We start from the raw sequence: 25,109 nt of genomic DNA, 5'->3' as shown, positions 1-25,109 counted from the left end.
AGCCAAACAGCTACAGCATCCTTCCCACCACTCCCTCTCTTCTCTCTCTTTCCCTCTTGGCTTTTAACATCTGAATACAAAGCGGTTTCTGAAAAGGGAGGCATCGTGGGTGAGAACGACAGGCCCACGCGTGAGGTCGTGCTCCATCCCCGCGCAGCGGCTGCAGCCCAGCACTCTGGAAACAGGCAGAGCGACAGCTTGAAGAGCAATCAGGAGGCCCCTCTGGAATTCCAACGGAGTGACCTTCACAGCAGCCTGCAACTCTGGCGGAGGTCTCTCCTCCAAGGCATTCCCACACACGCTAATTAACGCAAATGTAATCAGTCCAGAGAGTAAACAACCTCCAAGCATGAAAATCCCTGGCCCAAGGACAACGCTTTGGAGAGCCCCCAGGAGTCCCCCTTTGACAGCCTACTCAGGGATCCTCTGTTCTTTTTTGTGGAAAATCAGCACTCTCTACGGAAAATTGACCTCTCTTGCAGTAGCCTGGGCTTGTGGGGGTCTCCTGCCCCGTGGCTGTCTCCCCAGCAGGTTTCTCTGGAGGGAAAAAGAACCTGGGTCTCATTCCCTGGCAAGTTGGCAAGGCAGGTGGCAAGCTGGGGGTCTCCCTGTGGTTCTTACATCTCCAAAGCAGCCACCTTGCTCACCTTTTAGATAAGCAAATGCAGTTTGGAGACATACCCATGTCCCAGGGTTGGCTGAGCTGGGAACTCAAAGCCCCACCCATTCTGACTTTCCAGATCTCATGGGTTTCAATACCCACAGCTGTCTCGAGGACCAGATGTCTGAAGTCTTCTACCTGCCCAGGCTCCCTTACAAGGAGGCAGCAAACAGCACCTTGCTGATCTTGTCCCTCTCCCCGCCCAAAGAAAACCTTTAGATGTCAAAAGAGGGACTGGCATTGTGGCCAAGAGGATTAAACCTCTGAATCACAATGCTCGCATCCCTGGTTCAAGTTCTGGCTGCTCTGCTTCCAATCCAGCTCCTGGCTAATGCACCTGGGAAAGCAGTGGAAGATGTCCAACTGTCTGGGTGCCTGCTACCCACAGGGGACTGGGATTTAGTTCTTGGCTCATTGATAGAGCCAGGCCCAGCCTGGTTGATGCAGCCATTTGCAGAGTGAACCAGTGAATGGAGGAACCCTCTTTTCTCTATTTCTCTCTCCCTCTCCACACCTGATTCCCCTCCATTTCCCATCACCTTTCAACAACAGACGTCAAAAAAAGGCCTCCAGTAAGCGTGCCGGAGCCCAGCTACACAGAGCTCCTATTTCATTCATTTGCACTTTGATATTGATGTTAGGAACAAGATGATTCCTCAAAAAGCTTATGGAAAATATGGGTTTAAAAAATTGTGCATGAATTTCAAAATTAAGGGTGTCAAACTTGTCCTTTAGTTCCATTTTCCACGAAGCTTATTACCTATTCTCATATTTAGGTACTACTCCTTGGGACATCTTTAAAAATGCATTTCTGACTAGTCCAAGAGTAACCAGTCAAATCCATAAACTGTGAAGCAAGGAAGTCAGTGGAAAACGGCAGCTACTGCAGGCTCGGCATTGCAGCACATCACGTACAGCCACAACCTGCAACACTGGCATCTCATAGGAGCGCCAGTTCTAGTCCCTGTTACTCCACTTATGTCCAGCTCCTTGCTAATGCACCTGGGAGGTAGTCGCTGGTACTCACATGGGAGACCCAGTTTGATTTCCAGGCTCCCAACCTCAGCCAGGTCAAGCCCCAGCTGTTGCAGGAATTTGGGGAGTGAACAGATAGAAGATTCTGCTCTCTCTCTCTCTCTCTCCCTCCCCCTTTCTTCTCACCCTCTTTCTCTCTCTCTTTCTTTGGCATATGAAATAAAAACGAAAGCAGAAGTACTGCTATTATGATTCAGTTGGGTGATGCTGCTACCTGTGAGGCTGGCATCCCATGTGAATACCATTAGTCCAACTCCCTGCTTATGGATTTGGGCCCCTACCACCCACATGGGAAACCAATATGGAATTACTGGCTCCTGGTTTTGGCAGACATTGAAGGAGCAAACCAGCACACAATCTCCCTCTCTCCCTCTCTGTCTCTCCCTCTGCTTTTATAATTCTACCCTCTGAAAGAGGTAAATCTTCATAAAGATCATCTGTATCTGCTGGCTCCCTGCTGTAACTCTGTGAGGCAGAGCCGGGAGCATGGATCCAGCTATGCTTGGTTCCGTGTGTGTAGCCTCTTACAATCCCCAGAGGAGTCACTTTGGGTGGAGGAAGGAGAAAGTGAAGACAGACTCTCCTAAGGAAAGAACTGTTCTCAAGGAGAGCATTGTGTCATAACCATGGCATTCCACCTGTCTGCTCCTGAAGTGGACTCCACAGGTCTCATCAGCCCTTGACTGCACCTTCTAAAGCTGGAGGCAACAGAGAAACCACCAACCCCAGTTCAGTGCAGCACAGCCTGTAGAGCTGAGCCAGGAAGGACAGGGAAGGACATTTACCAGCCCCATGGTGGAGCAGACAGCACCCAGCAGGAGGTAGCATCTGTCAGTTCACCTTCTGTTGTAACCTGAGGGAGGAGGGTCTGACTCACATGGTAGGGGACTGGAGTAGTGAGGGTCTTTAGGAGAGAAAAATCAGAGTGGAGAATGCTAGTGACTGAGAGAGAGCAGAGACCCAGCTCCAACAGTGTTTCTCCACCTTTTTGTCGTTATTGATCCCTTAAGACACGCTAGACTTCTTCCCCTGGTAGACTCCATCCATGAAATTTTAATTCCACACAGACACTGTGCATCTCTTTATGTCCTGTGGTTCTTCGGAGAGTGTGAATTGTTGTAACAGCTAAGAGTTTTGCCCCTCTAAGCACCAATTTTCTCTTTCACGAAGGTATGATTGCTCCCCTGGTGAAAGTGAATGCTGAGACCCTCCCAGGGCCTGTCCTTGCTCCCCTGGTAGCATAAGCAAAACTTTTGTTCACTGCCTAGAAAGCGATGACTTGAGTAGGTCAAGGGGACCTGTCTCTTTTTCTCTCTCTCCTCCTCTTTCCGTAGTTCTGACTTCCACATAAATAAATAACTCTTTATAGAACAAGTTAATCTTTTGGGTGGGAAACTGGTGTGGAGGTTGTCACTTGAGCACATGTCTTGTCATATGCTTGGATTTGAGACCTAGTGCCACATCCACTCCAGTTCCCCAATGACACACACTCAAGAGTTAACAAGGGGCAGCTCACATAGTAGGATTCCTGTCACCTTGAAGGAGATCTGAGCTGTCAGTGTAGGATGTTATAAGCATCTAGAGAGAACCAGCAAATGAAAATGTGCTCTCACTCTCTCTCTCTCATGCCTCCACACTTCATATAAATGCTTTACAATTAAACACACAAGTAAAGTACATAATTTTCAACTACTGAACTATCTTGAAAATTGTTTATAAGTAAAAAAAAAACTTCTGATAGACTACTCAATCATACAATTTTAAGTGACAAACTTTGGCTAGGCAGACTGACATGTGCTTTGTCTGCTTGCTAGCTGGATTTGGAGTGAAGTTCTTAATATGAATAGATGGAGGAATGGGCAGTTGGATGGACGATGAATGGATGCATGATGCATGGATGGATGACGGGTAGCTGAATGGGTGAGTGGATGAATGGAAGGGCATTTAAATGGATAGAAGGATAGATTGATGATGAATACACACATAAGCTGATGGATACGTTTATAAGTAGATGGATGGATGATGAGTAAACAGTGGGTAGATGAATACATGAGTGGAAAATAAATAAATTCATGTTTATATTGCCTATGTTGATGCAAATATATGCAACTTATTCAAATACTGGCTTAAGAAATCTGAATTAACTTTTCTCATCTAATGGAGTATCCATTTGTAGCTTACTTGGTATTGGTTGAAGAGAAACAGTGTTACTACTGGTCTCAAACTTACCCTCTCCCCTCTCCACACACAAGAAAGCCAGAATGATCTGTAGATGACTGAACAAACACGTGGCGCAAAGTAAGAATAACATGTTCTTTACACACTGTTCATGCTTTTCAATGATTACTTAAGCCAGTCCCTCATTAACCTTCAGGCTGAGCACAAGAGTTCAGGCCCAGCACTGTGGCTGGCCTCAAGCGAGCACAAGCCAACAGATGATCCCAGCGCAGTGCTGAGTAGCATAATAGTGCAAGTCAAATATAAAGCCATCCCTTTGGCAATGCCCTCAGAGATGAAGAAATTGAGACCCTAAATTAAACCACTGAAATAAAACTGGGTGTTTCAGGGACTATTTCCAAATAATCCAGCTCTAATATGAATAGTTTCTTGAGTCTTGGTTAACAGCTCTTAATTACGAAACCCACACAGTTGAACTTAGCAGTTTGCATTCCTAATTTTGTCACTGGTCTGAGAACCACACAGTTGATGCTTTCTTGCTCTAGAACTAGAGTGATCCTGAGGTCTCTCTTGGAACCAGCAGCTCTCTCTCATTCTTCTTTGTCAACTCCCCATGGCAGCAGGGAAGCCCATGTACTGACCTAATCCAAACTGCTGACAAAACTCAACAGATAAATGAAGCCCAACCTAGCTGCCACAGAATTACCTTTGCAAGCCTAATTCCATCTATGTCATATTACAGAGGAGTTGCATGAATCATCAAGCTCCTGAATTCCATGCATGCTTTTCTATTCCTGAAGTACACTTTCTATTACATATACCCAGCTCCCAAACACTAGACAGGAACTTTCCAAAATATTGTATTTGAGGACTTACAAAGAAAGAAAAATCAGCAGAACCAGGTCCTGTTTGAATGAGTGAGGAAGCAAAGACTGAACAAGTTATTGTGAGATAATTTAATGTAACACAAGCCTTAACCAAAACATGATTAGTGATGACACATTATCTTCTTAAAGGGTTGGGCAATTGCATTACTGTGCAGATTGTATCTTGCTTGCAATTACTTTATGATTATGTGCAACTGGGGAATTCTTTTCCGGAGTCAGGGAGAGTACTCTGTCTGCACTCCTTTCTTCTGGAATATGTGGAATGTAACAGATTTTCAATTTCTATGCTTTATCTTTCAACTGTGGATGGTTCACTTGGTCTTTCACCTTCACAGCAATCTATTCTCCCTCTAACCGCTGAGGGGTGATGCGAACATTCCATGGAACCCTCTGCCCTACCAGGTGGACACCATGTTTAAGCAGGAGTACCAAAGAACTCTGCCTCCCTAGAGCACCAAGAGCCATCTACACTGTATATTGCTATTGATTCTCACAGTACTTAAAGATTAACGAATTAAGCTAACAATCAAGTGACTGAATGACAAGTGAAGACTAAAGCTTTTTCTTAAAGCCTCTGAGGTTTGGCTCAATGGCTTTCGTTTTCTCTTTTCTTGTCCTTTTTTTTTTTTTTTAACAGTGATTACACAGCTGAGAGGGATGCATACCCATGTGGGCCTCTGATTAGCAGGAGGAGGGTTGAGGTATGGAGGAAGGTGGATGAGATAAATGTTTTAGTTCTTTTTCTTTCTTTTTGTGACCACAGAGGCAGGGAGTAGGGAAAGAGGCCTAGTTTATGAGCTACAGAAGGTGTTGTGACCTAGCGCAGCCCAACCTGCCACCAGTCCCAGCTTTCATGTGAATTTGCAGATGAGGTAGCCCATCCCCTGTCCTGGCTTTCCTGTGCAGCAGTAGGCGCTGCAGCCTAGTCCAGCCCAGCCTGCCCCCAGATCCAGCCCACAGGCATGCTAAGGAGTGATGCAGCCTTTTCCAGTCCAGCCTACTCCCAGCTGCAGCTCTTGTACTCACCAATGGGAGCTGCAGCTTAGCAGCAGAATCCCCAAAGTACCCCATCAGGCCCACTACCAGCCCTGGTTCTCACGCTCGCCAGCAGATGGGCTCAATGGCTTCAGCAAACACTGAGAAGCCAGTGCCTCCCCAAAACTAGGTTCCCAGACACCGGATGCGGGCTTTCCAATCATGTAGACAATATGGTCTCTGGGTAGTCTCTGCTTTGTTTCTTTGACCCCTCTGGGCTGCTTTATTCCTGAAGTACCTCTCTGGCCTTTAGACATGTCCAGTTTGCAATCCACAAAGTAATTCAGCAGAAGCATGTAGGCCAGCAGTCCAGGCCACAAGCAGGGAGCTGGATGGGAAGTGGAGCTGCCGGGATTAGAACCGGCGCCCATATGGGATCGGCCCAATGCATTGGGACACTGCACCCGCGTGGGAGACCTGGAAGAGGTTCCAGGTTCCCGGCTTTGGATCGGCATGCACCGGCCCGTTGCGGCTCACTTGGGGAGTGAATCATCGGATGGAAGATCTTCCTCTCTGTCTCTCCTCCTCTCTGTATATCTAACTGTAATAAAATAAATAAAATCTTAAAAAAAAAAAAGTGGAGCAGCTGGGACTCTAGCCAGCACTCTAATATAGGAGGTCAACATTGCGAGTGGCAGCCTAACTTGCTATACCACAACACAGCTCTCTCCCCCAAATCTTGAACATCAAGTGTCTATCCTGTCTCACCTGAGTGCCACTGCGAATGCCCCCAGCCATACCACATTCCCTCTCGCAGTACCTCATAAAAAAAAAAAAAAGCCAGTCAGCAAGCTCCTCTTCCGGGCACCTGGGTCCTTCTGCTACAGTGACATCTATTTGTCCCATACATAATCTCTACCATTATTCATCTGTGTGGTCCTGTCATGCACACAAGTCATGCTTAGGGCCACCTAGAAAACCCAAAGCTGTCTCCCAAACTGCTTCTTGTTGAATACCTTCATCAACCCACCCATACAGACACGACCCAGCACCAATCCTGGCAGTTTTGTCCCCAGGAAGCATAAGGATAATTCTTGGAAGCCCACAAAATTCCCAGGGATCCACCCTCGCTATGGGGGAGGGGCTGTCGGGAAGGGTGTGCTGAGCCAAGGTGAGCTGGGAACACGAGATCTTAATAAGAAGTGTCAGGGTAGAGAATTCCCACTCCTGCCGCTCCGGTAACCATCTTAAAGAACAGGAACACTGTATTCATCAATTCAGTAAATCCCACAGATGAGATGCTAAACTGCCTCGTGCATCCTGAGAGCACACGAAGATTGATCACAGAATTAGACGGCCCTCCTGGAACCCCGCCCCCCCCCCCCCCCCGGGGCTGATCAGGACTCACAGACTGTGTGAGGGTTGGGCTGCAGCACATCGGGAGGAGAATGACGCCGGGCCCGTCTCATTCTGGACTCGACGGCTCTTGGGAATGCCTTTTTTTGTGTGTGTCATTCTTCCCAGTACCGTTGCCCACCTGACCAAAATACCAGGGAAAGCTGCCTAACCATCAATCAGCCCTGGCTGGGACAGCGTGATTAGATTATAAAACCATAACTGTGGTCGTTGTACGTCTGCTGGCATAATTACATCAGCATGCTAATGCTGTTTTAATGGTCTCTAATGATGTAATAAGAAATAATGGAATTTATTTGACAGCTACATAACCATTAACAAAACATATTAAGCATAACTAGTACTTCCATAAAAATGCGGGCCATGTCTGAGTGTGCCAGCACCACATCCCCACTTCGTTTCCTGAAACAATGAACAGCTCTAAGGATGTGCTCTTAAACGCCATGGCAAGTGATGACCGAACTACTGGTCTCAAGGGGCTCCCTCCCTGAGACTTCCTTTCCCACACAGCCAGGAAGTGCAAGTCAGTCCATGGGGTTGAGTGCACTTGCTGAGTGGGTGCCCACTACTCTGGGCCTGGTAGGTTCACAAGACGTGTAGCTACAGCTTCTGTGTTCAGAAGGGTAAAACTCCCAGCCCACATGCACAGGCTCACCCACTAATTCAAGACTCAGAATGAGGAGTTACACTCCACCCAGCGAGAACGGGCGACTGGTCCAGACTGGACTCTGCCATCCATGGAGGGAGACACCCAGGAACTGACGAGCCTCAGGTACAGAGTGGTAACACTTGGGTCTGACTCAGAGGAAGACAGGAGCCAGCAGGGTTCTGAGCAGGGCGGCATGTATGGCTGTCTGGGAAGTCAGTCCGAGCCTGAAGTCAGTCCTCAGCCAGGGGAGGGGCTCTGTCTGCATGGGAAGGGCTGAGACAGGGGTGGGGGTAACTCCCTGTAAGAAGCAGAGGGGAAGTGAGGTCAGATCTGTGGCTAAATTTATTGCACGGAGGTTTTCTTCCATCACAGCGCCTCCATCCCTGTGTCTGTCTCTGATAATGTACTTTTATGATGAGATTCTCTTTAAAGGTTAGTGGGATTATCTGACAGAGAGACAAGGCTTGGGGGGAGGAATGGGAGAGATGAGGTGCAGCAATGGGTGAGCCTGGGGAGGAAGGACAGGAAGCAGCCAGGCCCTATACGCCTGCGGGACGCTAGCGGAGAAGATGGGAACATGAAAGTATCCAGGGGACCTGGGGAAGCCATGTCTCTCAGTCCCAAAAGTCCCCAAAGTTGAAAGCATGGGATGTCAATAGGAGCCACAGAGCTTCCCGTCAAAGCAATCCCATCTCCGGTTGAAGAAATTCCCAGTGCTGGGCTCTCAGTGTGGCAGTGCACATGCATGCCTGGGAGGGAGTGAGGCGGTGAGAATGAACCATAAAACACCCGGTCCCTGCGTGCCTCCAGCCTGGTGCATGGCTGAGGCATGTCTGCACATCCCTCACCTGTGACGCATCTTGAGTCTCACTCCATCCCTGGCTGACTCACCAGCTCTAAAATAATGGAAGAGGATCTGAGGGGCAGAGGGATAAGAGTGGGACTGGACCCTGTTTAGCCCTGAGGTTCCCATGAGCTGCTAGCAGCAGTAGCCAAGGAGCTTTCAGGCAACCACACGGCTGGCCCTGGGTCCCTTGTTCCCACTGGCAGTATCTCCCCTACACACACCCAGGCAAGGAAGGAGGCAGCTTCTGCCACAGGCTCTCATCCTGGAATAAGGACACAAACAGCCTGTGGTTTATCATCCGCCTCAGTGGCGGGTAGAGGGAATCCCTGGAAAACGCAGAGGTTCCCTGCACACTCACTGCATTTGCTGTACAATCGCCATGGGAGGGTTTTACTGAAGGGAAATAATGAAAATTCAATGAGTCCAGTCCCAAATGGGGCTGCAGAAGTTTGCTTCCAAAGTTGCCTCATATCATACGATCACCTACCTTTTGTTCACCCTCCCATGTTTAGCCTGAGTGTGGGAGGGCCTCCCTGCATAAGCAAACCTGCCTGCTGTTCTCTGACCTTACTTGGGTCTCTGCCATAACACGCTGACTTGCAACTAAGCATGCACCCATTCAGTCATTCACCCATCATGCATTCTCTTCATCAGCAACACAGCAGGTGAGACACCTAGGCTGTGGAAGTACTGTCCATTGTCACTGTATCTGGAGATGGATGCTTTGGGAGGACCAGGCCTTCATTGGCCAGCTACTTGTGTTACCACCCTCGAATGGAACACACACTGAAATGCAGGTGCTGTGCCAGGTACTGGCAGCATACAGTGAGAGGTAGGAGCAGCCAAGGGCTAACTATGTGTTGGAATGCAGGGAAGGCCACAGGGGCCCATAAGGACACTGACCCTTGGAAGTACATGGTACTCCTGCATACCTCGAGAGTCTTAGTGTGCCAGAAGGGCATCTGATGGGAGAAAAATGGGCTGTGGGCAAGCTCAAGAGCTCTCTTTTCAGGTGTGACATCAATGACCAAGTCACTGTCCATTCCCTGTCCCTAAACAAGCCACCCCTCTATCCATCTTCTCCATGTCTCACCTGGAGTTGCACATCCTTTGCCCACTGCAACCACCTCCACCTGTGCCCAGCTCTCACCTGAATCTCTCCACATCCTCTGCCTTTGCTCAGGCTGTATCAGCACAAACCAGTCTATCCAATTCTACATCACTTGTGTATAGAGAGCTTCTGTCTCCTTCCTGGGCACTCCTCACCTACGCTGCCCATCTGAGAACCCAGGTGCAAGAAAATCTGCAGGCTGTGAATATGGGGGCCCTTCTGATTCCTCTAGGTCTTTACTCCTCTGCAGACATTCGCTTCAAAGTGCTGGTTATTTTCACATCTCATGCAAGGTGGTGGCCATCACAAGCATGCCAAAACATACCTCTTTTGGCCATCTCTATGTGCCATGTGGATCTCTACTTTGAGGAGCTCCTAGTCCTGAGATTGGCTAAAGTGCTTCATCAAACACATTCCTCAATGCCCTATATTCTTTTTCCCCCCCCAGTCAATGATAGGATTTGAAACAAGGACAACCAGCTCTGATCACACAGCCTGGTCTCAGCAGGGCTTCAAGTGAGCAGTTGCTACAAGGACACAAGTGAGTGTACGCAGCATTGCGTGCAGACTGTGTGGGCAGCCAGTGCTCTACATGCATGCACACGCAGATCAAGAACTCACACAAGCCTTCTTCTGTTCATAGGCTTCCCTCCAGGTGAGCTGATTTCTCACTGCTCTTTTAAATCTCATCTCCAGGGCCTGGTGGCATGGCCTAGTGGCTAAGGTCCTCGCCTTGAACGTTCCAGGATCCCATATGGTCGCCGGTTCTAATCCCGGCAGCTCCACTTCTCTGTCTCTCCTCCTCTCTGTATATCTGACTTTGTAATAAAAATAAAATAAATCTTTAAAAAAAATCTCATCTCCAAACCAGTCTCTCCCATGAGAACACACCTGCTTGCTTACCTGTGCACAAACATTTTTACTCACAATTTTCAGCTGTTTCCAAGTTCCATTCAGGCATATACCCTTCTCTAGTCTCTCAACTCCTTTCAAGAAACAGGGAAGTTAGGGCTGGAGTGGTGGCTCCACTGACCAGTCCTTGGCCTGCAAGCACCAGCAACCATTACAGTCTACAGTTCATTTCCTGGCTGCTCCACTTTCCATCCAACTTCCTGTTTATGACCTGGGAAAGCAGTAGAGGATGGCCCAAGTTATTGGGCCCCTGCTCCCACCATGGGAGACCTAAAAGAATATCCTGGCACTTGGCTTCAGATGAGTTCAGCTCTAGCAATTGTGGCCATTTGGTGAATGTATCAGTGGATGAAAGATTCCTCTCTCTATGCCTCTCCTTCTCTCTGTAAATCTGTCTTTCCAATAAAAACAAACAAAACTTTCAACAAGAAGAAGAAATGGGGAGGTGGCAATCCCCTAGGTGTGTGCCATGTGCTCTTGGTCCTTCCTAAGTGCACTGATGAGATGAGGAACTCTTGCCCTATGGTCACCTCAGTCACTGAGGCTCCAACTTCCACTCTCCACATACAGACTGTTGAGGGGGCCATGTGCTCAGTGAGTGGCCAATGCGTGCTGTGAGCTGGCATTAGCATCCCCATAGGATCTCGTTCCTTTGCAGGCTTCAGAGTATTCCAGGCTTCCCAGAGACCCTGGCCTCACCAACTCTGTTCTTTCAGAAGACCATAACTCTTATAATTAATGGCAGGTCTGAGCTATATTTAAATAACTTACCAAAACCCAAACAGTTTCTCTGTGATACAATTAACAAGAACCCCAGGCACGCAGTTGTTCCACTCGCAAACCAATTTTCTGAGTCAGAACATGATGTGAACAGAGAATGAACCACAGGGCCCACATCCATGCTTACTTGATGTCCGAGAAAATGCTCGGCGGCACCTGCAGAAGGCGGGCAATGTCCTCCATCAGCTGCTTCCCCTTCTCCAGGCTCAGGGGGCTGTGGAGGAAGAGGTGGGAAGAAGTATTACCGACAGGAGCTCATTAATACTCGAGAAGCTAAAAGTCCCCAGAGAAGCCCCATCGACCCCGCACCCTGCCTGCTGCTCCCTCGTCTTTCTCTCGGGGGCCTGGGATCAGGTGCTTCTTTGGGCATGATGAATCACCTGAATTTTCCAGCAATGAGACAGACAATACGGTGCAAATGGAATTGTTAGGAAGTGTAATGGGCCTGTGATGCGGCAACTGGTTCATCTCAGCCTTCAATGAAAATATAATAAAGGGGGAGGCAGTGGGGGTAGAGAGGGAACAGGGGGAAAGCAAAGCTGGGAGACAGAGTGAGAGACAGAGGCAGAAAGTCAAACTGTGGGATAGCGTATGAGTGTGCAAAGCAAATACCTATGTCTAACAGATTCATTGCTAAGTGAATCTGACCTCAGCGAAAGCATATCTAAATAGCACGCGTGTCAGAGTAAATGATAAGATAGGTGAAGGCTCACCAGCGACCACTGCTTGAAATGGGGATGGCTGTTCCTGCAGGACAAAATACCCAGGTCACAGGATGAGGAAAGTTACCCTTCTAAGTGACACTGATCAGGAATCATGTATAATTTGAAGTTCTAAGTATAAACCTTGAGGTTCAGTATATTCAACTGCATACATCATAAGTTGCCTCTGAAATCCTCTTACTACCACTTCAAAGAAATACTAAATTATATTGTCACATTAAAAATAATTGAACATGCTAGGTTTTCAACCTAGCTGACTACTCCTTCATTCGTTCCTTCCTTCCACAGATGCTTAAGAACAAAATACACCAATAACTTGCAAAGTACAAGTCTCTGTTTTTGTTGAGTTGGCTTTCTCATGGAAGAAGAGAGGCAATCAAGACATTACAAACAATGATGCTGTGTTATTAGGAGCTGAATGGTGTCATCCCACATTCAGCTGGTCATGGATGAAATCACACAAATTTATGTGAAGAAAGACAGGCCACAGATTTTAGCCAGTATAAAGTCTTTCCAGGGCATTCTTATCTACCATCCCTGGTACCCTTAGAAAAAGGGGGAAATTCAGACACAGTGATGGATGTGTGCCAGAGTCAGTGAAGATGACAAAGTGAGAGACAGGGAGAAAACCACAGTCAACCAGGGACTGCGAGATCACCAGCAGCAGAAAAACAAGCAGGCATGTATTCTGCCAGTCTCAGATGGGGAAAAAAATAGAAACTGGCCTAGAACATGACAGATTTTTGTTGCCGGTGAAGTCTGCATCTGTGGACAGGGGAGCCAGCAGACCCAATGCATCAGTTGGTCACCAGGCATCAGTCAGAAGCCTGAGTGAACCGCTTCTTGGATTTCTCACCCCCATGCTTGCAATACCCACCCCAGGAAAGTGAAGAGTGTGATGACTTTAGCCGAGGAGACTGTGGCTTGCAACAGTGCCTAATTGGCCCAGAGTCATAGAGCTCATCCATGAACAGCAAGGCCCTGAGACTCACCATCCTCAATTTGCTCCACCTCATGCTGCCTTTGGACAGAAGAGAACACAGCCTCATTAGCTTCACAGAAACTGGAATGTTTGCACTGTGATATATGCCTGGTTGCTGTATGGCCCTCACCTGTGTCATTTCAGAGCCTTTCCATACCCCTCAAGATGTTACACTCCTATGAGGCAGGAACACAAAAGCCCAGCCTCCCGAGTTACAGCCATGGGTAGAAAATCCAACCCTGGGGTCAACTATCTCTGCATTTTCTCCCCACCTAAGAACAGCCAGGGCTGGAATGCTCCCTAGTCTCCTGAAACACATCTCCAGGGTCGCACCGGGTGACATCTCAGGCGTAGGCTGACATCATTGCCTCTCTGGACACTGCCCAAGCCAAACTACATGCAATGAATTCTCAACAGGACTTGTAGTTATTCCCATTTTGCTGATTTTTTAAAATGGAAGTGTGTATTTAGGGAAAGGGTTCCTTTTTGACTTCATTGTCCTAATTCAGAAAGTCTTTTTATAAAATCCTGATGTGCGGTCCTTCAAGAATGAAACGTGCTTCTCCCTTTTCCTCCAACCCGGAGTATATCATCTCACAGAGCTGGGAGAAGAGGTCAGCTGGGACTTCTCTGTGCTCACTGCAGCTTTTCTTGTGTTGCAGTTTGTGGCTTCTTTTCATCAGTCAGCTGATGCCCAAGGACAGCAGCATCCAAATCAAATGTGGTGAGACTTGAGCCCCGGGCACCTCCTCATACCCCGATGGCCATCAAGGGTTCTGCGTGCAGGGTCCCGCCTGCACAACTTTGGAAGAAGCCCTGAAGGCATCTCCGCACAGGTGCTTGGGAAGGTTCTGTCCTGATCAAACTTTCAGTATCTTTTGCTAGAAGGACAATGTAGCTTAGCCCATGGCTGCACACAGCCGCACAATTCAAGACACAGTGTGAAGAAGCATGGTGTCACACAAACAGCAGGCGAGAATATTGGGAAGAAGCTATGCATAGTCTGGACAGGAATTGGCTCCACAAGCTCATGTAAATGTGGAGCTACCCCCATCAGGCCCCACATTCTTAGTTAATGCATTGATGGATGAAGGGTACAGACCTGGTGGGAAGTCTTTAGCTCACTGAGTCTTGCCCTTGGAAGGTGGTTCTTGTGAGAGGCTTGGGTACTAAGTAGAGCATGCTCTCTGTGTCTTCCTCTGCTTCCTGGCTTACTGTGTGAGATCTTTGCCATCCTCAAGCCACATCAGATACCAGGTTCTGAGGCTACAAAACTTTGAGTTAAGAACTTTGCAACTGTACACCAACACAACCTGCTTCCCTCTTCAGTTAATTATTTCAGCAACACAAGGCTAATACAGAGAACTTGGATCAGACATGAGGTCATTGTTACAGCTGAAGGTGTGTATGAGTTTTGCGATTAGGTTTCCTGGAAAAAGTGGGCAGAATTTGGAGGAGTAGGCTAGCAAAAGCGTACAAGGTTCTACAAGACAAAGGAGAAAGACCCAAAAGGAATTTCAGAGATCTTACTGCTGCTTCTCCCATCAAGCCCAGAGGTCTAGAGGCACAGAACTGTTCCCTGAAACCTCAGGGCCAGCTCGGGATCCTGGCTTTCTGGCCAAGGTCTCAGAGACCACTGCAGCCCTGACTCCAGTGGGTTCTAGTTCAGGCCTTTGCATGATCGCATGAGGCTGGTTTTGCAAGTGTAAAGAGCGCATGTGTTACAGGGTCACAGTGGCTCTCACTATCATTACAAAAGAAAACAGATGAGTCCAGCCAAGCTATGTGATAGGGTTTGAGTAGAAGTGTAGAATAATGCATAGCAAATCTGTGCGAGAGGAGTGATAAAGGAGATCCTAGGAAAACAGAGACGCTAGCATCATCAGAAACCTGCTAAACAAAGCTACAAGCAGTGTCCCAGGGAAGTCTGGGAAAGCCACAGATATCAGCACAGTCTCAGAAAGCAAGCAGGTGGACAAAGATCAATCAAGCCCTGGAGACATGGAGGCTCCTACACAGACTTCAAAAGGGGCTCAGACACTGGTTTGGGGGCAGGGTCTTATCAAACGGCCTCCACTAGGGCAAAAGTCAAACAGAAATGTGGGGTCAGAGCTGCTACAGAATCCCTACACAAGGAAACATCTAGTAGAGCAGGAGAGATGAAACTCTGACCTGTGAGAATTGTATAGTGGACTGTGACCAGCACAGCTGTTAGGGCAGGTGGTTAAGTTGTGGGGAGTCAAGCCAGTACTACAGTGTTCCCAGGGCGCTAGACACAGAACTTCAGGATTTGACGTCCATCCTGATGGTTTTCTTATTTTGGCCAAATTAATCCTATTTCCTGCCTCTCCCTTTCAGAATGAGAAAGCAATCTCTGTGCTTAGCCCACAGGAGATACATGGGGTAACATTTAAGTGCCAACATTTAAGCCATGAAGCCCCAATGTTGAAAGTTAATGAGTTGACAGGTTGTGGGCAGACACTTAGTCTAACTGTGAAGTCAGGGAAGTGGACCTAGTGGAAGATCCCTAACTCACTAGGGGACATATCTCAGAAGGAATTGATCTCCAAAGGGTTGATTCTACAAGCAGAGTGTGCTCCCTGCTCATTCTCTGGCCTCACCAGATGCCAGATCTTATACTGTGAACCTTCAAATTGTAAGCCAAAATAAACCTTCACCTCCGACCCCAAGATGCTCCTCTCTGGCATCCTAGTTAAACTAAAGGAAAAACAACCAACACAATATGCTGGTTGGTTAGGTGATGCCAAGTTCAGGAGCACTTACTCAAGAAACAGTGTCAACAGCACAAACTATCATTCTAGGACTCAAGTGGCACTGATATCTAACAGGGCAGGGCTCTGTTGGTGGCACTCTCCTGGGCCAGAGTTCTAGCCTCCCTTTACCCTTTACTCTCACAGCTGAGGGTCACTCCACTTGTAACCTGTCCCTTGCTGGACCCAGAACATAATGGACAACAAAAAGTATCTAAGTAAATAAGTGACTGGTTTAGGGAGGCCAACAGGAACTGGGTCTTCCTCACTACTCAATGGTTATCCCTGGAGGTCTGGACCAGCTAGGCTCTGTTTCAGGTTCAGTAACTACAAGAAACTTAATACCCAAACAGAAAAGTGGTTCACACATAAGGATGGATTAAAATGTTCAAACACAAATAACAGCCCAAAAGAGAGCAGGATAGATATACTGTCATCAAACAAAATAGACATTAAGTGCAAAAAGGTCACAATAGAATAAAACACTAAAAACTGATAAACATTTCAACATAGTGAGAAGACAATGAAATTAAACATATGTATACACCTACATAACAAAATGTGTAAAGCAAATATTAATGGACTGGTAAGAAGAAACAAAATCGTTCTGTTGAGAATGTCTTATTCTCAGTCATGGGCAGACTATCGAGACAGAAATAGTGAGGAAACAGAGATATTATCACAAGCCAACCAAGCCTGGACACACCCAGCACACTACTCAACAAAAGCAACCATGTTCTCACCGACTGCACATGAACCGTCTCCTAGGTTAGACCACTTACTAGGCCAGATCATCCCTAACAGATGTAAAATGGTAGACAGCATACAAGTATTTTCTCTTCCACCAAAGGATAAAGTTAGAATCAGTGACCAAAGCCAGATTGCAGGCTTGGCATTTGGTACAGCAGATAAACTGCTGCGTGGGGCCCTCCCATTTCCTTCCAGACAGACCAAGTTTGAATCCTGACTCCTCTCTCTACTGAAGCTTACACCCCTCTCTGGAGGTAGCAGGAGATAACTCAAGGACTTCAATCTCTGCTACATGGGAGACCCAGGTAGATGGAATTCCTAACTGTCAGCTTGGCCTGGCCCAGGACTGCAGAAGGAGCTCCCTGCTACTCTCTCCCTCTTCTTTACCCTCTATCAAATAATTCTTTAAAAAAACCAGAAAGTCACAAATGTATGAATATTACAAAATTTACCTTTAAACAACAAATACAATAGAACCAAGAAGATATCAGAGGAAAAATAAGAAATGCTTAAGAAAAAATGAAAATAAAAATATGCCTGAACTTACTGGATTCAATACAAGTGATAATAAAGGGGGACATTTATAGTTGCAAATGCTTATATCTAAAAAAAAAAGAATTATCTCAAATCAGTAGCTTAGTTGTGCAGTATAATGAACCTGGGAAATAAGAACAAAGTGTCTCAAAGCTAGTAGAAAGAAGGAAATAGTGAATATTACGAGATAACTTATTAGAGAGGAGAAAAGCAACAGAGAAAAACAGTGAAGTTGCAAGTTTTCTTAAATGATCAATAAAATCTAAGAATCATCAGCTATACAGACTAAGAAAAAAGAGAACGAACATTGCAAAAATCAGAAACTGAAATGGAGACATTAATCACTGCTTTGACAGTCATGAAAAGGTTTGTAGAAAAATACAATGAAGACCTGTATGCCAACAATTAGGGACTACCTTGGAGAAATCGAAAGAAATCTGCAAGCTCAAACCATATTGAGGCTACACTAAAAATGCAAATTCCGAAGAGACGTCTAACTATTATGCCAATTGAGTCAGTACTCAGCTCTGTCCTGACCTGAAGAGGCCCTGGGTCTGATGATCTTACTGGTGACTCCACCAAACATTTAAGGAACAAATAGTAACAGTCCTTAGAAAAACAAGGAGGTACTCCTTCCCAGTTCATTCTTTGAAGCAAGTAGACTACAGACCAGGATCCGTTAGGAACATTCATTCCAAAATGCTTAACACAACAACAATCAAGTTCAGCAATTTATTTATAAGCGCTATACCCAATGATCAAATGGAGTTTAACGATGGTTCGATATACAAAAATCAATGTAATACATCACATAAACATGGTGCAAGGAAAAAAGAAAATACACACAATCCTATCAATTAAAGCGGAAAAAAAGTCACAATGTTCAGCATTCTTCCAAAATAAAAACACTCAAAAAACTAAGAACTGAAGGGAATCATCTCAACATAGTAAAAACCATACATGAAAAGCACAGAACAAATGTTATCCTCAAGGGTAAAAGACTGAAAACCTTTCCTCTATGATCAGAAACAGGGCAAGGATGCCCACCTCCACCATTCTAGTCAACAAAGTAGTGAACATTCAACCCATATTTAGTAAGCAAAAAATAAAGACATTCAAATAAGCAAGCAATCTTTAAGCAGACATACTAACAATTCCTTTTTTAGACTTGAAAGGCAGTGTTAGGGAGAGATTCGGAAACAGAGAAAAGCTTCCAATTGCTGGTTTACCCCACAAAGGACTGCAACAGCCTGGGCTGTGCCAAGCCAAAGCCAGTATCCATGAGTTCCATCCACAGCTCCGACATGGATACAGGGGCTCAAGGACTTGGGCCAGATTTTGCTGCCTTCCCAGGCACAGCAGCAAAGAGCTGGTTTGGAAACGGAGCTCAACGGCATCCATGTGGGATGCTGGAATTACAAGTGAAGACTTAATCCGCTGTGTCACAAAGTGGGCCCCAGAAACCCTAACGATTTTAAACACACATGTCATACACACACACACACACACACACACACACACACACCCTATTAGAACAAATGGATAAATTCAGCAAAGTGTCAACATATAAACAAAGCAAAAAAAAAAAATCAGTTACATTTCTATATACTGAACAAAAAATATGAAAAGGAAATTGCAAAAACAATTCATTTGAATAGCTTCAAAAGGAATAAAACACTTAGGAATTAATTTAAAGAAGGAGGTGAAAGGCTTATGCAATTACAAAATGCTGCTGAAAGAAACTAAAGAACACATAAATAAATGGAAACATATGCAGTGTTCATGCAGGGGAAGATTTCATATTCTCCAGCTTGCAGACACTACCCAAAGCAATGCACAGATTCAATGCAATCCCTTTAAAAAGCCCAGACATTTTATTTTCAGAAGCAGAAAAATCTCTATAGGGATCCCAATAGCTTAGGCAATCTTGGAAAAAAGAACAAGCTGTAAACCACAGCTTGCGTTACAGCATCCCATACTGGAGTACCAGTTGAGTTCTGCCTTTCCACTCCTGATCCAGCTTGCTGTTAATGCAAGTGGAAGGCAGCCTGAGTACCTGGGCCTCTGTCACCCACATGGGAGACCAGGACAGAATTCCTGGCTCCTGACTTTAGACTGGTTCATTCCTGACTAATGAAACTATCTGGGAAGTGAGCCAGCAGATGTAACATACTTCTTTAACTCAGCTTTTCATATAAATGAACAAACATCCCAAAAGGAAAGAGAAGAACAAAGCTGGAGACTCACGCACCCTGTTTCTAAGGCATACTACAAAACTACAATCATTTTTTTTTAAGTGTGGTACTGCGCAAATGCAGACATATGGACCAATGAAACAGAACAGAACCCTGAAATAAACCCTCATAGGTGGTCAAATGCTTTTGGACAAGGTTGCCAAGACTATTCAGTGTAAAAAGCACAATATAAATTCACAGAGACAAAGCAGCATGGTGAGAGTTAGTGCCTGATAGGGGGAAGATGAAGTCATGGAAACGCATGGCAGTGATGGTCACATCACATTATGGACGAATTTAATACCACTGAACCACAGGCCTAAAAATGCATATGATGGTAAATTTTGAGTTACGTACATTTAAAGCAATAAAAACACGAGAGAAAAAAATCACAGCAGGCAATGTATGCAAGAGCAGGTTGACATATAACCAGTTTCCACATTCAAGGCAAAAACATCGCTGACAGTGCTACACAGCTTCATCCAAACACTTCTCATGCAAGGTTTCATGAGAAAATTGATCTGGGTTCCTCCTTAGAGTCTCAGGAGTGCCCCTTTCTGCACCCCATGTCTCAAAGGAAAGCTTTTGGCAGATTCTGTATCCAAGACTGTCACACAGTCACTTTCTGGCTAATTTTACAATTGAAAAGTAATCAACTGCCCTTTGATGGGGGAAAGAAAAGTGACCCCAGCTGCTGGTGCTTGGCCTGCGTGTCTCAGATATTTGTTTTTCGCCTGGCAGTGGATGAGACTGCTCCTGGAGACTTGGGAAGCAAACATTCAAGGGGAAGCAGTGACTGTACACGCTGCTTCAAGCTGCTGCAACAGTGGAAGGTCTGAGGATAGTGATTGAGCACGCTCAGTGTGAGACAAGGAAAAGGCTCTCCAGAGGTCAGAGTGTTGGAGAAAGAAGTGGGAAACGGGGAATCAAACACCTGCCTTGGGTCCCTTCATCAAGGGATCACGGCAGAGTTGGGATAATCGGGAGAGTGGGTCATGATCTCAGTGGGGCCTTTTGTGAGTCTGTCATTGAAGCCGAGGGGACAACTGTGAGGACCTGGGCACAGGCGTGACAGAGGTCTCAGCATCTTCAACTCAGAAACACAGGCAGGCATTAGTGGGATTGTTAAGGGAGAGTTCCGGAATTTTCTGGCAGGACAAATCAGATCAACTTAAGGAGTAAAGGAAGAAATCCCCATGAAACTGCAAAGGCTTAGAGATATCACAAAACTCCCCTGTGAACCTGAGAAGATGCTCAGCTCTGCTTGTTAAGTCACATTCCATCCTTCCAGTACAGGCATGCAACCATCCTTTCTTCACAGGGCTAAAATAATGCTTCAAGGCTTGGGTGACTACCAAGACCACACAGTTGTAAGCAGAATACAATGGACATCCAGCATTTCCCACATTTGTTCATGTCCCATATGGACAAGATATATGGTATCTGACTCCTTGTAAGAGGACTTTGGGGATGAGGCCTCTCTTCCCACCCATCTTGTCCCTTGTCAGTCCCACCTGCCCCTTGCTTGGATATGATGAAGCTGAGAAGGGTACACACTGACTCTGTGTGCTCAGGGTGATCCCAGACATGTCCCATAGTGATCAGCACAGCAGGCCTTGAAGAAATGTCTCAGCCCAGATTCACACCCAGCATCCAGCACAGGGCATCCCCTTGGATGAGGTATCAAGGTGTAACAGGCTAGACTCAGGGATGACGGGGTAAAGACCAGCCATAGATGGACACAGGCACCAGCCAAAAGACCAAATGCTCAGACCCTATTAGATTCATACCCCATCCCTAACTTGTAATTATCCTTTTAATAAAAGAGATTTATTTAAATTTTTTTATTGGAAAAGCAGATTTATTGAGAGAATGAAAGTCAGAAAGAAAGAGCTTCCATCCACTGGTCCACCCTCCAAATGGCTACAATGACTGGAGATGAGCTGACTCAAAGCCAGGAATCAGGAGCCTTTCCCAGGTCTCTCACATGGGGGCAGGGACCCTAGGCTTTGGGTCACCCTCCGTTGTCTTCCCAAGCCACAAGCAGGGAGCTGGAGCAAAGGTGGAGCAGTCGGGACATGAATCAGAGCTCAAATGTGGTGTTGATACTTGCAGACCAAGGATTTGCCAGGGGACCCAGCACTCTGGCCCCTTAAATATCACTGTTGTGTGTGTTTCACTTCTGCCAGGGATCTCTTGGCTCCTGAGTGCCCCAGGGAGGGAAACAGTGGAGAGATTTAGGCTCCAGCAAAAAAAAAAAAACATTTCCTCCTCCTACCACTGGCCTCAAGTCCACTCAGCATATCACATGTGTACAACTCCGTTATATATCAGTGTGCTTCACCTTCACCGCTTGAGCCTGATGACAGATACATGCACCTGCAGCCACGGAATGAAGAACATGATTTCACTGAAGTGCTAGAAGGCACTGATGTAGGTGCCAAGTTGAGACCAAATGCCATCTAAGCGAGACAGTAGGGACAAGAGCTTCAGACTGAACCCAGTGAACAAGATCCTTGTATGGCACATCTCTCCTGGGACGGCCAAGAGGTCAGGCCCAGAACCACCTTCCTTTGTGTTTGTATTTGGAACATGCTATGCTCACACATTAGCCCATCAACAATCTAAGGCTGTCAGGACAAGATCATGAGGGTTCACAGGTGTGCAAGCCATAGGCATGGACCTCTGGGTGGTTTCTCTCTCAGTCACATGGTCTCAAAAGAGGCTTCACCCTGGAGTTGTGCCCTTGTGGTAAGGATGATGGAGAAATCATCCCATGTTGGCTAAAAGAGGAAACACCCGAGAAGATACCAACGGACCCCTGCAGTGTGCACCTCCACACACACCAAGAAAATCTCCAAGGTAAAGCGGAAAAATTCCTTCAGGGAAACAGAGGATTCCTCAGGTGCGCACCCTCTCCCCTACATGCACATGGGGGACGTGCCCTTGGACATCCCTACAAAAGACAATGGAACACGTACACTGTGCACACATGCATTTGCATGAACCCTCAAGTCAATGGCAGCCATGTTGATGACACTCATTCTTGCAGCTGCACCGCCTGGGCTAGCTACCCTGACAGTCCAGTCTGGTTCCCTCTCCTCCTAGGTCACCTCTTTCCATTTATATTCCCAGTTTCATCTCATCTGCTACACTGACCTACAATACTCCGCATGTCTGTCCTAAATTCTGGCTACTCAATAAGAGCCTATCAATTATAACTACCTGGGCCTGGAAGATTATCTTTTGGACATTTCTTGTAGGATTGATCAGATCCACTTGGCTACCACTTAATTTAAAAGGTCCTGGATTATGCTCTATTTCATATATCTGAATCCTGTGTCCTTCCACAAACACAAACTCCTCAAGAACACAAACCCATCTTGCCCTCCCTTTGTGCCTCTGAAACCTAAAACCCCCACACTGAACATCAACCAAGTTCCCAAACCAAATCCTGTGAATTCTATTTCTACCTTGGTCTACGCCAGAGGGGTACTGCAGTGAAACAGAGAATGGCTTCATCATGAGGCCCTGTGCCCACTAGAACTTACTAACTATCTCCTGGCCCTACATTCCTCCACTCCCACAATACAGGTGCCCAACCTTATCATTCACAGCAAGATTATTGAAAAGAGCCTTGAAGATCATGCTGAAGTTCACCAGCTCAGAGCATGAACCCCTTGCCTCCACAAGCTCGACATTGCTAATTACACTAACTTGGTCGTGTGTAATCATTCCCGTACCTGCCTCACCACCACAAGTTGGTACAGCTCCAAGCAGGGAGGGCAAATGCCTGATGGCAATAGTGGCTACATTCAATAAACCGGGCAAATAAGATGGTGCTGATTGTGTGCTCAAAATGAGCATGCAGTTATGTCTATTTTATTTTTAAAATACACAGCCATCATCTGTCATTACGTGGTCTGAACTTCCTTAGAAAGCAGTTGGAGTTAATCTCAAAAATCAATGGAAGAATACCACATGTGCAATTTTATCTGTCTGTGTGTGGCAGCTGTCACCCTGATTACCTGGACATCCAATAATACACTGGAAGAGAAATAGGCCCTTGCACTTTGCGCTAGTAAGGGTCAATGCTGGGAGTGCCTGGAAGGCCTCGCTCCACACTCAGGTGGGAAGCAGCGAAAAGGGCTTTCTAGGCTAAAGATAGTGTCTGTTCCCTAATGCATTTCAACCCTGAAACACAGCAGTTTGTTTCTGAAATCTTTTAATGCTACCGCTCAATCTTCTGAATAAGCCTGCTGCTGGGGATTTGCTTCACAAGAAAAATGGGAAAAAATCTAAAGTCCTGGTAATTGTTTCCTCGATGGGAAGCCCATCATGAGAAGTGACAATGTTCTCTGGTCAGTGGTATCCTCACAATGCTGAGTGCTGCCCTGCAGATCTCCATGTGGCACTACCCACACCACGCAATGAATGTGCTGATACACGGATGAGTCAGAGATAAATATGCTAGACAAATAAGGGGCTGCCGACCACCACCCTCTTACATAGCCCAGGAAAAACAGTTGCACCCTCACAGCTTCTTGGTCACAATGTCTTGATGAGGCTGTTTTCTATTAACATCAGATGAAGAAAAATAATGCCAATAATATAATCAAAATCTAAGTGTGCTGTGTCCAAAGCATGATCTTTCTAGAAGGTGTGCTGTGTGGGCTATGGAGTGGTTTTCTGAACACTGTGATCCCTGGGGGACTGGACATGACATACACATCAGCAGGAAAGTAACCATGGTGATGAGACCACCACCATGAGGGGTTTTCCCACATTAAATATCAAATACCTACATAGGGAGTTTCTAGAGAGGCTACTGGGATCTTATGCCCCTTCCCACCTCTGGGGATGAGGAGGGGGTCTCTGACATCGCATAGTAGAACTGTGAACTTCAGGGCCTTCCCCTCACTATTTTGTTCCCACTAAGAAATCAGTGAGAGCCCTGTGTTGCAGGGTGCAAGCTGCCAGAGCTCACCAGGGATGGAGGGTGGGAGTGGATGTGGGCATGGACAGGCTTCTCTGGAAGGACAGAACAGGTGAGAATTAACCAGAAGGCTGAGAAATGAGTACTAAGCTTGGAGACAGCCAGAGAGCAGGTGGATTGGAGTTCCTCTTCTGGAACAGTGGGTCATGAGGGTGTGCTCACAACTCATTTGGGGGGACCCTGGCTCACTCTCCTTTGGCTGCTGGCTCCCTCTAACTCCCACCCGGGGTCCTGAGCCCCATGCACACACAGGTGTACACCTGCACAGCCCTTCCATGGGAGGCAACTGGCTGTGTCCTTCTGGGGCTCTCTTCTCAATGCACACCTGAGTCTAGACTTTCCCATTCACACTTCTCTCTGCATTGGGACCTTTCAGCACTTTATACCCATCACATGCCTACATACACACACTGCACACATACATAAATATCCACACACTTACCATATACCATACACCACATATATACGTAAGCAAAATGGCACACAATACCCTACATTACAAGTAGCGGATGGAAGACTCTCTCTCTCTCTCTCTCTCTCTCTCTCTTTCTCTCTAGCACTGATGTACAAGTACATAGATATATCCTTTTAAAAAATCAGCTACAATAGTTGGGCTATGAAAGTCACCTGGGAGGGAGGGAGTCGCCAGGGAGTTTCACGGCATCACAT

General features: G+C 46.5%; 1 protein-coding gene across 1 annotated transcript in view; it reads right to left on the bottom strand.

Annotated features, from left to right (window-relative positions):
• PTPRN2 (protein tyrosine phosphatase receptor type N2) overlaps nucleotides 1-25,109 on the bottom strand; it is a 1,038,500-nt gene that overhangs the window by 533,716 nt on the left and 479,675 nt on the right. The window contains exon 11 of the mRNA XM_058660653.1: nucleotides 11,579-11,665. Coding sequence (XP_058516636.1) covers nucleotides 11,579-11,665 — 87 coding nt within the window. The remainder of the gene's footprint in view (nucleotides 1-11,578; nucleotides 11,666-25,109) is intronic.

Source organism: Ochotona princeps, chromosome 2 (genome assembly GCF_030435755.1).
Source record: "Ochotona princeps isolate mOchPri1 chromosome 2, mOchPri1.hap1, whole genome shotgun sequence".
NCBI classification, from domain to species: Eukaryota; Metazoa; Chordata; class Mammalia; order Lagomorpha; family Ochotonidae; genus Ochotona; species Ochotona princeps.
This window is presented reverse-complemented; position numbering and strand designations above follow the sequence as displayed.